We start from the raw sequence: 15,297 nt of genomic DNA, 5'->3' as shown, positions 1-15,297 counted from the left end.
TTGTTGAGTTGTTCTTTTTTTTTTTTTTTTTTTTTTTTTGCTGTACGCGGGCCTCTCCCGTTGCGAAGCACAGGCTCCGGACGCGCAGGCCCAGTGGCCATGGCTCTCGGGCCCAGCCGCTCTGCGGCATGTGGGATCCTCCCGGACCGGGGCACGAACCCGTGTCCCCTGCATCGGCAGGTGGACTCTCAACCACTGCGCCACCAGGGAAGCCCTTGAGTTGTTCTTATACAGACCTATGCCTTATAAGAACACTCTGGGCCCTTACAATTTGCTGCCTTGTATTCCTAATTATCAGTTTTTCCTATAAATACCCATCTATCTTCACAAATAAAGGGTGGATTTCCTAAAAGCATGAATTAAGGTCAAACCAATGTGTTCTCCCTGGTGCTCAGTAAGCAGCAGGTACTGAGTTCACATTTGCTGATTGATAAGTACTTGTAATAGAGGCAAATGGAGGGCTCTACCTAGAAAAGAAGCCCCCTCAGTGATATGCTGCCAAATCAGGATCAGAGGTGAGCAGGGAGGGCCTGCAAGAACCCAAAGCTGAGGAAAGCACTTGGGAAACTTCACTTTTCTAATTCTCTTTGCAAAGAAATTCAGAATTGGCAACATTTAAGTTGGGATCAGTTACCCTTGCTTTTAACTTCAACAACATAAGTGCTCAATTTAAAAAATCCTTTTCTGGCACTAAATGAAAATAACACTGGTGATGCTTAATGTACATACATTATATCACACTTAAAAGATAACTTACCGGGCTTCCCTGGTGGCGCAGTGGTTAAGAGTCCGCCTGCCGATGCAGGGGACACGGGTTCATGCCCCGGTCCGGGAAGATCCCACATGCCACAGAGCGGCTGGGCCCATGAGTCATGGCCGCTGAGCCTGCGCTCCGCAACAGGAGAGGCCACAACAGTAAGAGGCCTGTGTACCACACACACACAAAAAAGATAACTTACCACATGTTGTGTTCAAAAACTTTGGCTGGATCAGTTAAAATCCTTGATCCCAGAGGGGCCACTGGGTGATAACTACTTCGGTATCTGTGAGGCACCTTTCTTATCCTTAGACGAGAAAAATAATTTCTCCAAATCACATTCATCCTCATCAGTACCTGGAAAGTTACAAACAGTTAATTAGTCAATATGGATTAAACGACATATTATTTATCTAAGAGCCAATAACTGGCCTAAAAGGTTTACAAGCTGAGAAAGGACATCAAAACTAAAAAATTTGAAATGAAAGATGGGCATGGTAGCTTCTTTCCTGAAGTATTTTTCAGGCCAAGAGAAGGAAAAAGAATATCTGGAGTGTCCAACATTGCCTGGCATTCTTTATAAGTCACAGCCTTGACCAACTTGGCTTTCTTTGGTATTTGCTTATATAATTTTTAGCACATGGCTAAAGCATGTAAGCCCAGAATCTGGATTTTGCATACTAAAAAGTTTTTTTAAGTGATTTTATTATTTTGTTTTGGGAATTCTATGCAAATGTATTTCTAGGGAATATTTGATGACCACTAGACCAAAAACTCAAGTATAGGAGCAGAATAAGAAAACAAATTTTAAAAATCTCATTCCCTGGGCTGGGCTGAATAATATGAATCTTGGTAAAATAACTATATTAAGATATGATCCCAACAGTTCTTAATTCTAACAACCCTGTATACATACATTTTAAAGAATAATCAGTAATGCATTTGCAAAACAGATTTCCCTGTACAAAACGCATGCTTAAATCCCAGCTCGAGGAGAATCATCATTTGATTAGCCAAATCTATCTCCATTTCTGGAGAATAACTTAAACATTTAAAGAGTATGTTATTTTAATTATGTACTGGCATATATGTCGGCTTAAAATCTTCATGGAAAAGTATAAAAAATAAGCTCTAAAGAGCTTATGTTTTCCAATAAGAATCCATTGTAATACCGCTTGGCATTTCACCCCCATTCAGTTGTTAATCGCAACATTCAGCCTAACACTGTAAGCTGTCAGGTAGAAACGGATGATGAAAGGTGTGTATATATAATATGCATTAGAGACTATCCCAGGTGCTATCAGGCATAAAAATGACATGTATTGTACACCCTTTACCACCTTACTGAAAGTCAATGGGTTTTAAGACTATGAATTCCAAAACAAACTGCAGAATGTCAAAAACATCTCATTGTGCTTTTAAACATAAAATTCAAGATTTTCCTTTTGGGAAAAAAAGGCTTAGTTATACACACCAAAAAGACTGCAATGATTCCATTCAAATGTGACTAACAGTGATGAGAAATGAAACATTCAATAGCTAGTGCAGATCTCCTGTTTCTTATTTGTTTTTCCTTCTCCACTAAATGCAAGCTCTTTGGTGGAGGCAAATGAAATCAAATGCTCTGCCTACCACTACCTTTCCTCTGATGTGCCTTTGTTCTTTTCTCCTGTCACTGTTCCACATAAGACTAACAAAACCCTACTAGCACAATTATTTTTAGAGCTCTCTTTCTGCACTGAACATTATTCATAAAATCTTCCGTATGCTGAAGAGTAGAAATGGATTACACCTAGAAAAAGAGGCAATTCATGCTCAAAAGTATGAAATGATGTAAATGTTTTCCACCCAGGAAAGCCAAATCAAAATGAAATTTCAATCCTTCAAATAATCACGTGATACTTATCTATATCTATCTATATATAGAAGAGGAAGAGAAGGGAAAAGAAGATGTTTCTCTCACTATAAATGCCCAAGAACATCTACAGACAGCTGGAGACAAAAAGGCATAACCAGATTGGATATTAGGCAATTCAGGAAAATGTCAGAGAAGTGTGTGCCTTGCAGACCGCTAGCCCATAGAAAAACACGGTATAGCCAGGGCCTAAACATGTGGCAATTTGTCCAGCTTAGGCAGCTTTTTCTAATTAACCACACAAACATCTTTATTTCATTTATGTATTATCTACAACAGCCTTGCAATGCTCTTTATCTTTTATATTATATAAATATATAGTAAACTGTATAATAAACATAATATAGATACATAATACAACTACTTAACATAAATGCTTTCTCAAATAAATTGCAATCTTCTAAGGGCAGCACCAAGCTGCTTGTGAATTAATTGTTTGACTGACTACACAAAAATGGTACTTGTCTGACATAAATTTAATTGGAAGGAAGGTACTTCATATTTCCCAAGGTGGCTCCTTAGATCCCTGCAGTGTGGAAGAAGGAAGTGACCGAAGAGTTGACACTATACAGGCAGCTATCCAGTTATAGTCACTGCAACGATTAATAAATATGTGCTTTATGTTATGACTATCATGTTAGCTTAATGGTTACTAGGTCATGTTTCCATTTTGTGATGAGAAAAAAAGAGAAGGGCAGGGTCAGCTCCCAAAAGAATTCTGGTAGAGAAAATTGGTTTCTGCCACCAGAGAGTCCCACTCTCTTTAGGTACCCTCTATTAACTCTCTTTTGGCATACCCTAATTTGTTTGTTTTTTTGGAGTGCAAAGTTTATTTATTTAAAACATCTTTATTGGAGTATAACTGCTTTACAATGGTGTGTTGGTTTCTGCTTTATAACCGAGTGAATCAGCTATGCATATACATATATCCCCATATCTCCTCCCTCTTGCATCTCCCTCCCACCCTCTCTATACCACCCCTCTAGGTGGTCACAAAGCATCGAGCTGATCTCCCTGTGCTATGTGGCTGCTTCCCACTAGCTATCTATTTTACATTTGGTAGTGTATATATGTCCATGCCACTCTCTCACTTCATCCCAGCTTACCCTTCACCCTCCCCGTGTCAAGTCCATTCTCTACATCTGCGTCTTTATTCCTGTCCTGCCACTAGGTTCATCAGAACCTTTTTTTTTTTAGATTCCATATACACCTGTTAGCATACGGTATTTGTTTTTCTCTTTCTGACTTACTTCACTCTGTGTGACAGACTCTAGGTCCATCCACCTCACTACAAATAACTCAATTTCGTTTCTTCTTATGGTTGAGGAATATTCCATTGTATATATGTGCCACATCTTCTTTATCCATTCATCTGTCGATGGACACTTACGTTGCTTCCATGTCCTGGCTATTGTAAACAGAGCTGCAATGAACATTGTGGTACATGACTCTTTTTGAATTATGGTTTTCTCAGGGTATATGCTCAGTAGTGGGATTGCTGGGTCGTATGGTAATTCTATTTTTAGTTTTTTAAGGAACCTCCATACTGTTCTCCATAGTGGCTGTATCAGTTTACATTCCCACCAACAGTGCAAGAGGGTTCCCTTTCCTCCACACCCTCTCCAGCATTTATTGTTTCTAGATTTCTTGGCGATGGCCATTCTGACCGGTGTGAGGTGATACCTCACTGTAGTTTTGATTTGCATTTCTCTAATGATTAGTGATGTTGAGCATCCTTTCATGTGTTTGTTGGCAATCTGTATATCTTCTTTGGAGAAATGTCTATTTAGGTCTTTGGCATACCCTAATTTGAATACAAGTTTAATTAAGATATTATTTGCATAATGAAATTGTATGGATTAGTACTTTTATTTGAAATAACACAAAGAAGCATAGCTAAAAATATTCTATTCACCCAAAAGAAGGCAGGAAAGGAAGGAGGAGAAACCAAAGATCAGATGGAACCATTAGAAAACAAATACCAAGATGACGTATTTAAATCCAACTATATCAGTAATTACATTAAGTGTAAATGGATTCCAGTTAAAAGACACAGGTTGCTAATTTGTATGAAAAAGCAATACTCAACCATATACAGGTCTCTCCCCCACTATCCAAAAGTGGAGGATTCCTGTGAAACCTTTTGTAAGCCAAAATGGCGTAAAGCAAAAAAGCAATTACCTTAGGACACATCTTGTTAACAAAATAAATCAAGATAAAGCACAGATGCTCAAAGCTATGGCGGCTTAATGCTGGGATGCTGAGTGTAGTTCCCAGGGAAGGAGCTTGGAGGTGCCGCTCTTGATGCTCAGGGTTTGCACCGCCTCTATAACAGCTCACTGCAAAACAAACACTGAAAGCTATTTTCGGTTTTCACCTTTTTTCGTAGAAGTGAAAATCCTCTTCAGATTTCTTTCATTTAGACCAATGTAGGTCTTTCATCAAAGTGAAGGAGGTAAAGCAAACTTTCAAAAAGCAGGGCATACCTGTATTGTCTATAAGAGAAGCACTTTAAAGATACAAATAGATTACAATTAAAAAAGAGATGGGACCTGGTAGCCCTACAAGCATTTGGTGTTAAACATAAACTCTGCACAATGATGACTGGGATGGTAAAAGAGCAGGACAAATATTTGAGCAGGAAAGCAGTCCTTTCTTGATTCCTTCCGGTGAGCAGGGGTTGCTGCTGACATTTCTTCTTATCTGAGGTGGTGGGATCTAGGTCTTTCCAGATCTTTCCAGTTCACCTCCAGTGTTTTAATTGCTCTGGAGATACAACGGAGCAATAAACTTGGGAAGCTGCCCTTTACACCTGCTGGCATTTGAGGGTATAGGAGTGAGTTAAAGGGTTAGGAATCAGAAATTACACTTATTTAATGAAGCAACTTAGTAGCTCCACTTTTTTGTCTTTCATAATTCATATATTCAGTTGTGAAATCTGACATACATACAGACAAGTGCATAAAACACAGATGTTTAATAAACAGTCGTAAAAGAAGCAGCCCTTCAGCGTACTTGTGCTCAGCAGCCCCTGCTCCCACCTCAGACAAAAGCCCCCGCCCTGCCTGGTGCTCATTTCCTTCCTTGTGTGTCCCCAGTTTTGCCATCTACTGATGCATTCCTAAACAACACTGTTTAATTTTGCCTATTTTTGAACCTTATATAAATGGCGATCCTACTTTATATCTTCTGGGTCTTCTTGGGCTCTGTAGTACATTGAAAAAAAAGAAAACAAAAAGAGATACCATGCAAACACTGCATGAAAAAAACTAATGGAGGTATAATAATAGACGAAATAGACTTTTAAAAAGACTATTACATTTAATAATGATGAGCCAATTCATCAAGACATAAAAATCCTAAATGTACATGTACCTAATACCAGAGCTTCAAAATACACGAAGCAAAAATAGAATCTTTTAAAAGGAAAAATTAACAAATTCACGGCAATACTTGGAGATTTTAATAGCCCTCTCTCAGTAATAAACAGAACAACACTCAGAAATGAACTATCAAAAAATCAATAAGGACACAGGAGTTTTGAACATTATCAACTTGACCTGAATGACATTTATAGAAAGAACAATATACCTAATAACAGCACAATACACATTTCTTCAACTGATCATGAACCATTTGCCAAGGCAGACCACATATGCTGAGCTATAAGACAAGTCTTAATAAATTCCAAAGTATTCAAATCATACAGAGTATGTTTTCTGACCACAACAGCAATATTAAATGTTAATATTTTTGATGAATTGACTCATTAATAAATGCCCCTCCTTATTTCTAGTAATAGTCATTTTCTGGAAGTAAATTTTATGTATATTTTACCACAATAAAAAAACAAACCAAAAAACCTTCCTACAAAGAAAACTGGAGGCCCTGATGACTTCACTAGTGACTATCAAATGTTTAAGGAGGAAATAACACCAATCTTACACAGACTCTTTCAGAAAATAGGGGAGAGAACACTTCTCAATTTGTTTTATGAGGCCAGCATAACGTGGAAAAGTAGTACAACTGTATGAAATAAAGGTCTGAATATTGGCCACATTATTACAATGCAGTTTTCCCACAGACTTAGGGCTTCTCATTATAGTTCCTAGTTATCAGGTGTTTGTCAGGAATAAAACTTGCAGATATCCAAAAGAGGGAAGCCTGGTAAGAGTTTTCTAGGCATGTCTTGGTGTGCTTTAATTGCTAAGGCAGTTTGAGTTACAACAGTCCAGAGCAGAGAAATACGAAGGCAACAAGAATTTCCACAAATCCTTGTTAGGTGTTTGAGTTTTAATTTACAGTTGGAAGCACCTTAAAAGGTTTGTGGTTCTGATGCTTCACTTAACTTAGCTCAAACTGGTTCTGCCATATCAAATTCTAGTCCATATAATCAAGTGGTATTTCTTTTACTTACTTTGCCTATAGGTTCTCACTTTCAGCTCACCATCCTATGGTGGTTCTTCCTCTCAAGTCCTATCAAGGTCAAAATGAAACAGAATGAAGAAGGAGCATGGCTTTAGGGCCATGGTCCTCTGATACCTCAACACCAAGACTCAGTCATGAATAGTCAGTTGGCTAAAGCAATCACTGAGGAACAGATCCAGAAAGGAACTGAAGCTCATATGGGTATCAGAGTGAGAGAATTTCATTATCAATAGCATTTATTATGCTATAACTACATTGGTATGCCATGAAGAGCTGACAGACTTCCTGCCAGCTCTCAGATGTAGGTAAGTGTGCGCCCATTTTAGAATACAAGGAAACAAACAAATGTATAAAATGACTTGGGTTCCACATATATATCGTATGACAAGCCAAGGAGAAGGTGGTTTTAACACTCACAAGTTTTCTGAGCTTACCACTAACACCACATTATGCTTGTAGCAAAAGCAGTAGCCTTGGTGTAGAAGGACGACTTTTAGGGAAGAGATCTCTGCCCTACCTCCAAATTTTGGCTAAATGCTTTGCTTTCCACTAAAATGTGGCCCTTTTCACAATGACTCACAGCCCTTACCATACCATACCAACAAAACTATATCATATTCTTCTGAAACAGGTAAGATGTATACAGGATATTTCATGTTTTAAGTAACTGCAAATGTTATTTTTGTAGAGTAATTGTTTTAACTACTTCTTAAATAAAAGGGAGAATTTTAGTAAAAGGAAATACTGCATGCCATACATTGCAATTTGAAAAAATCTTTGAGGAAGTAAATCACCAATCCCAATTTATTTTTCATATAAATATTAATATTTTAAAAAGTTAAGTATTTACCATGTTTGAGGCCCTGTTCTAAGCACTTTACATGTATTATCTTATTTAATCTCTATTTCCCTACCAAGGGGTCCTATTTTTATACCCATATTACATAGGAAAACCTCACAGAGAATGAAGTAAAGTAACATGCTTAAAGTTACCCAACCAATAACTAATGGGGCTTCAACTTGACCCAAAGCAGTTGAACGGGAGAGCCTATGCTCTACCTTTTTTTAAAAACATCTTTGTTATGCACAGATATACAATTTGCGCCCTACCTTTGTACACCACACATACAAGAAGGATCACAGTATTGACTCCCCAGTCTTTACTGGGGTTGCTAATTTGTTGTATTTGATTTAAGGAAGCCCAGAATTTCTTCCCTCCCTTCATCTTTCTCAATTCTGTTTTTTTCTCTTGGGCCTTAATCAAACAGCAAGCAATGCCACTGGGAGACACCAGTCCCCAGATGTAGGGCAGCACAGTCATTCTCTTTTTCAGTACTCAAATCTCAAGGTACAGGCAAAGTGCTCTTGCATAACCTAAATAACATAACATTTTAACACCCTGTTCTTTTCACTGGTCTTTTACTTTTACTCAGTTGAGGAGTAGAGGCAAAGAAGGACTTCTTTCCCTTACTATTTAAGCTTGAGCCTAAGATTGCTTCCTCACATCTCAATACTATTGGAAGGGCACCAAAGAACTAGAGCAAATAGTACTGTTGTTTGTGTGAATCTGTAATGATTATCCTTGGAGCACTTCGCTGGCTCTGAGCTGCCTCCCTAAGAATGATTCCCAGTTGTCTCAGCTCACTGAAATCTCAGAGAAAGAAACTGCCATTAATCATACACTAAATGCCTGCCCTTTGCTTAAAAGTTAACTTCCCTTGGATGTTTCCTGGGTTCTGAGCATCCTTTAAATGAGTAAATTAGTGAGACATTCATGTTTTTACCTTTGTAACTGTTTAGCTTTCCTTCTCTGGCTGGGAAGCTGGTACAAAGGTTTCATTCAGAGGAACAAACAACATCTAGATAAAGCTGCACTAACATTACCTGAGAGGCTACCATTAATGAGAGCAAATTAAAGTGCTATTGTTGTAGTGTTTTGAATAGTGAAAGCCACAGGTAAGAAACACTTAAGTATCAACTACAGGCGTGAAAACTGAAGCTTCAATTAACTCTGTCAATTTCAGAGAACTCTGAGGGTGACCATCTGTGAGGCAAAGAGCTCAGGCCACTCGTACATCTTGTTTTAATCTTTCTTTGGATGATTATAATTTCAGAGAATAAATAAGGTTATTAGCAAGAACAGAACAACAACAATAATTACAGTAAGTATTTGCAGAGCACTTTGATCACACTATGATGTCAGTCACTCTGCAGCTTCAAAATGGGAATCTCATGCTGTGTTTGCTCTCTAAGACCACCCTTAAAGGTGTCACCATGCACTCACACACAAAAGAAGTTACTGGGACTCACACGTTATATGAAGGATTTCATGTAAACCCATCTCAAAGCTGCCTTAAACCTGAATATCTGAAGGGTATTCTAATTGCTCTGGAAGTTGTCTCCAAAAACACGCTGGACCAGAATGAAATCTGTTTTAACTCATTCACCTGCCATTTCACATTTGTGCGCACTACAGTAACTTCTAGAAGTAGTAATCAGATTTGGTGGGCTGAGAAAAGGTATTAAGTTACATGCATGCTTTATGTGTTACCAGTCCTTACAAATTCTAGTAAAAAACTCTCATGAATGAAGTTAATGGAGTTCTACACTTAATGAGACTTCTGCTTCCTGATTCATTGCAAATGGCCTTAACCCTAGGTACTCTAGATGGCAGGAGATGCTTGCACCTGTATGCAGGATTTACCCAGTCATGTTTGGACTAATGTATCAATAAGGCTGTCCTGGCACAAAATGGAATATTATAAAGAATTCAAGTTATAAATGAATGTTATATATAAAAACCTTGGAGGGGCTTCCCTGGTGGCGCAGTGGTTAAGAATCTGCCTGCCAATGCAGGGGACACAGGTTCGGGCCCTGGTCTGGGAAGATCCCACATGCTGCGGAGCAACTAAGCCTGTGCGCCACAACTACTGAGCCTGCACTCTAGAGCCCGCGAGCCACAACTACTGAGCCCATGTGCCACAACTACTGAAGCCCGCGCACGCCTAGAGTCCATGCTCTGCAACAAGAGAAGCTACTGCAAAGAGAAGCCTGTGTACCTCAACGAAGAGTATCCCCCGCTCGCCACAACTAGAGAAAGCCCACGCGCAGCAACAAAGACCCAACACAGCCAAAAATAAATAAATAAAATAAATAAATTATTTAAAAAATCTTAGAAAAAAAAAAAAACTTGGGGACTTCCCTGGTGGCACAGTGGTTAAGAATACGCCTGCCTATGCAGGGGACACGGGTTCGATCCCTGTCCAGGAAGATCCCACACGTCACGGAGCAACTAAGCCCGTGAGCCACAACTACTGAGCCTGCGCTCTACAGCCCACGTGCCACAGCTACTGAGCCCACATGCCATAGATACTTAAGCCTGTGTGTCTAGAGCCCGTGCTCTGCAACAAGAAAAGCCATGCAATGAGAAGCCTGCACACTGCAATGAAGAGTAGCCCCCGCTCTCTGCAACTAGAGAAAGCCCGTGAGCAGCAACGAAGACCCAACACAGCCATAAATAAATAAATAAACAAATTTATTAAAAAAAAAAAAAAGGAATCCGCCTGCCAATGCAGGGGACACAGGTTTGAGCCCCGGTCTGGGAAGATCCCACAAGCCGTGGAGCAACTAAGCCCATGCACCACAACTACTGAGCCTGTGCTCTAGAGCCTGCGAGCCACAATTACTGAGCCCGCATGCCACAACTACTGAAGCCTGTGCACCTAGAGCCTGTGCTCCACAACAAGAGAAGCCACGACAATGAGAAGTCCATGCACTGCAATGAAGAGTAGCCCCCGCTCGCTGCAACTAGAGAAAGCCCGCACGCAGCAATGAAGACCCAATGCAGCCAAAAATAAAAATAATTTTTTAAAAAAAACGCGAAACAGAACATTAATGAATAAAAGCATCCAAATGAATGTATTTCCATAATTTCAAAAGAATGTGGGATTTAGGTAGGCAGAAATTATAGAACTGTGTAAATTCTATTTTAAAGAACTACAATTAGTTATAACTTGCAAAAAATCAAGGCAAACTGCACCATGGTCTATCAGGTAAAAATGTGACTGTCACATCACAGGAGGTATGACACAGAAAAGGCACCAGAGAATGGAAAGTAAAATTCACAAGAATGATACAATTTCCACATGAAAACAGACAAGTCGAAAGTTTCCAGGGAGCAATACAGAATGCTAGGAATATAGAGTGGGTAGTCAGAGTATGTTAGATTCCTCATTAGGTACATTTGTGCTTTCTACCAATAACAGATGTTGCTCCCACTGAGATCAAGCCTTTTCTCCTCTTGTCTTAAAGAGTCTTCTTGGCCTGGTCTTCTGTCTACCCTCAGGCCTTTTATCCAACAGGAAACAGATTCCTGACCTCCTTGTGGCCTTGTGATTACTTAGAGCTTAATTCCAACATCTTGGCCTTATTGAAAAGATCAGCCTTCCTAAAAATACACCTTCCCATCTTCTCTTGCAGTTGGAGGAGCCATGTGACCATGTTCTAGATGACAGAAGTCTGTTAACGGGCAAAAGTCTTTGCCTCCATACAGAAGGGAAAGGGGCTGGAGGATGGCTTGCTGACACCCTCACTCTGCCTTTTTCCTGAATAAAGGAAAGTGATGCTGTGTACAGGTGAGGGAAAGGGCCTGGTTCTTGACAGTATCATTAAACAGGTAAACCAATGATAGTTACCACTTTCCTCTGGATTTCCTGCTAGATGAGAAAAATAAATCCTTATATATTTTAGCCACTATTAGGTTTTCTGTAATTTTCACCCAAGAGGATTCTAACATAACATCCATTACTATTGAGTCCTAGGAATCCAGGGACAAATCTATTTGGTTCCTGCCCTCAAGAACCTTATCACCAGGGCTTCCCTGGTGACGCAGTGGTTAAGAATCCGCCTGCCAATGCAGGGGACATCCGTTCAAGCGCTGGTCCACGAAGATTCCACATGCTGTGGAGCAACTAAGCCTGTGAGCCACAACTACTGAGCCTGCGCTCTAGAGCCTGCGAGCCACAGCTACTGAAGCCCGCGCACCTAGAGCCCATGCTCTGCAGTAAGAGAAGCCACCACAACGAGAAGCCCGCGCACTGCAACAAAGAGTAGCCCCTGCTCACCGCAACTAGAAAAAGCCCACATGCAGCAACAAAGACCCAATGCAGCCAAAAAGAAATAAATTAAAAAAAAAAAAAAGAAGAAACTTACCACCAAGTGAAGAAAAATGAGATGCAAACAGTCCTGATAAATGTGTAATAGAGGTGGGAATAAAGTGCTATTAAAGTACAGAGGCATTAGTGATTAAGTCTCTTGGTTGTGGCTAGGGAAAGCTTCCTGGTGAAGGCAACATCTGTGCTGGGTCTAGAAGAGTGAGTGGCAATATTCCAAGGAGATAAGGGTAAAAACCAGGGCACCCCAGACAGAGGGACTAGCACAAATAAAGACAAAGAAGTGTGAAAACATATGGTATATTCAGGGAAGCAAAAGTAATTTGAAGAAAGATGCTAAGTAACTTTGGAAATGAGTAGAGTCTGTAAGACTAAGGGCAGTAAGAATTGTAATAAGCACTGTGCTTTAGTTGATAAAGGGTTAACCATTCTGAAGTCACTATACAAATACACTGGAATTGAACAATTAAGAAGCAGATGGTGGGAATCAGGTTTCTCACCAGGAGTGGAAGGTTATGGATAAGTGAGGGGAGAAGGCTAGAATAATTCATATGGTAATGAATTAGAATTGGAGTCATCAGTATGAACTCATATTTAGCTTATAAATACAGATGTTACATACAGAACTAATTATAGATGTGTGTATATACATGGGTTAGCATACACACATATATTTCCTTATTCTGTTAGTTGAGAGGCAAACATACCCCTGTAGCAACAAGCACACCAGGGACCATCTTGGTTTCTAATACTATTCTCCAATAAAAGGAATCAGAGCTCCTTGGAAAAATAGCTGATGCTAGGATTGGGGCAGGGAATATATAAAATGAGCCTGTAGCATGGTGCCAGAAAGTAAGGAACTGCTCAAACAAAAACAAAAAAACAACCCACAATGATAAGGATATGTCAAAGGGACACATAAGCCAACTGAAAGCACTCCCAATGGCCAAAGCTGAAATACTGATACTCTGAACCACAAAATAATTTTGGCTTATAACCCAAAATATAAAATAAATATCCATGTGTTCATATTGATAGAAATGGTTGATTGAATAAACAAATAAATAAATGGGTGAGAAGGGACAAATCTCTCATGCAGAAGACTTCCAAATAATTTATGTAGACACTCCACCCTCAAGGAGGTGGAACATAACTCCTCATTCCTTAAATGTGGGCTGCGCATAGTTACTTCCTTCTAAAGAGTACAGTATGGGTGGGATGTGGGGGAGTGACTCTGCAGTGGAGAAACTTGAGAAACACTACCTCAGTCAGGTGATCAAGGTTAACATCAACAACGATAAGTCAGGTTGACAGTATATATTCTTTATATGATATGATGAGAATGGCACTTTGCCTCTGTATTCTTCTTCCTCCCCCAAACCCATAACTCCAGTCTAATCATGAGAAGAACATCAGACAAACCCCAACTGAGAAACATTCTTCAAAATACCTGACCAGTATTCCCCCAAACTGTCAAGGTCATCGAAAACAAGTTAAATCCGAGAAACTGTCAGAGCCAAGATGAGCCTAAAGAGACACGACAACTAAATGTAGTGTACCTTGGATGCGATCCTGTAACAGAAAAAGGATATTAGGTGAAAAAAAATTTTTTAATCTGAATAAACCATGGACTTTAGTTAACAATAATGTATCAGTATTGGTTCATTAATTGTGACAAATATAGATACTAATGTAAGATGTTAATAATAGGTGAATCTGGTATGGAGTATATGGTAACTATCTATACTATTCTCACAATTTCTCTGTAAATCTAAAACTGTTCTAAAATTAAACGTTTATTTTTTAAAAGTAATTTTATATGCTTAGAGCCTACGATGTGAGGGACAGATGGAGGTTGGAGTGGAGAAGTGATTATAAGGCCGGAAAATTAGGCAGGGGCCAGATAATGAGGAATCTTTATATATACCAAATTAAGCAGCTTGAATATTTTCTTATAGATACTGTCAACAACTGATAAGTTCTAAACAGGTAAACAACATGATCAGATTGTATTTTATAAAGATTGTTATGATGGTCTTATCCTGCCAGTTACTGCGCCCTAAACGAGAGCAGTAAAAATCAAAGCTCTGGGACTGGGGCATCTACAGCTTCTTAAATCTTCACATATGATCCTGGTGCACATCAATGACTTAAAACCACTCCTATACAGAATTGATTAGATGAGGGCTACACTCAAGAAGAATTTGTCACAGATCATGAGAGCCAAAGATAGTGGCATGGGCTTCCCTGGTGGTGCAGTGGTTGAGAGTCCGCCTGTCGATGCAGGGGACACGGGTTCGTGCCCCGGTCTGGGACGATCCCACATACCGCGGAGCGGCTGGGCCCGTGAGCCATGGCCACTGAGCCTGCGCGTCCGGAGCCTGTGCTCCGCAACGGGAGAGGCCACAACACTGAGAGGCCCGCGTACCGCAAAAAAAAAAAAAAAAAAAAGGTGGATAATGGTGGGATGTGGGTAGGGAAGGGAAGAGAATAAGGTCACTTTGCACATGACAAATTTTAAGGATCCCACAATACATTCAAATGAATATCCCCAAAAGATAGTTGGAAATGAGTTCAGGTAATTAGTAGGCATTAGAGATATAGATTTCAGAGACAAGTCCCTGGTCTACAGGTTGGTGGGTGAAGTCATGATGAATTGATCAAGAAAAAAAGGAGATAGATAGAATTCAAGGGAATACAATACTTAGGAGTCAGGTAGAGGAAGAGGAACCAGTTTATGTGATCAAATACTAAAGAACATTAAAAAAGGAGAAGTTAAAAATAAATAATTGGTTTTGAAGGCACAGATCGATTATGACCTTTATCAAAGTGATTTGAATCCTGGCTGTGCTGGCAGAATGCAGACTTTAGGAATAAGTAGGACACTGGGGTAGGGGAGGTAGTAAATGTAGAGGACTCTGATAAGCAGTAGCGAAGAAAAAAACAGAACTTGGGCCTTATCTTAAGGGATTCCCTAGGTCAAAGAAGTATTTGTTTAGATGCAAAGAATCCTAAGTATCTTTGTA

The 15,297-nt window shown here is 39.6% G+C and overlaps 1 protein-coding gene across 2 annotated transcripts in view; it reads right to left on the bottom strand.

The window, feature by feature from the left end:
* Window positions 1-15,297, bottom strand: part of METTL8 (methyltransferase 8, tRNA N3-cytidine) — a 78,123-nt gene that overhangs the window by 41,743 nt on the left and 21,083 nt on the right. Inside the window, exons 1-2 of one of the 2 annotated variants that reach the window (XM_082658376.1) lie at window positions 3,923-3,965; window positions 960-1,114 (exon numbers count right to left, since the gene is read on the bottom strand). In XM_082658376.1, the coding sequence (XP_082514502.1) occupies window positions 960-1,114; window positions 3,923-3,952 (185 nt within the window). In that variant the 5' untranslated portion in view covers window positions 3,953-3,965. Of the gene's footprint in view, window positions 1-959; window positions 1,115-3,922; window positions 3,966-15,297 lie in introns of those variants that run through there. The other variant, XM_082658377.1, reaches the window with a different exon arrangement.

This window comes from Grampus griseus, assembly GCF_964374135.1.
Source record: "Grampus griseus genome assembly, chromosome: 7".
Lineage (NCBI taxonomy): Eukaryota > Metazoa > Chordata > Mammalia > Artiodactyla > Delphinidae > Grampus > Grampus griseus.
This window is presented reverse-complemented; position numbering and strand designations above follow the sequence as displayed.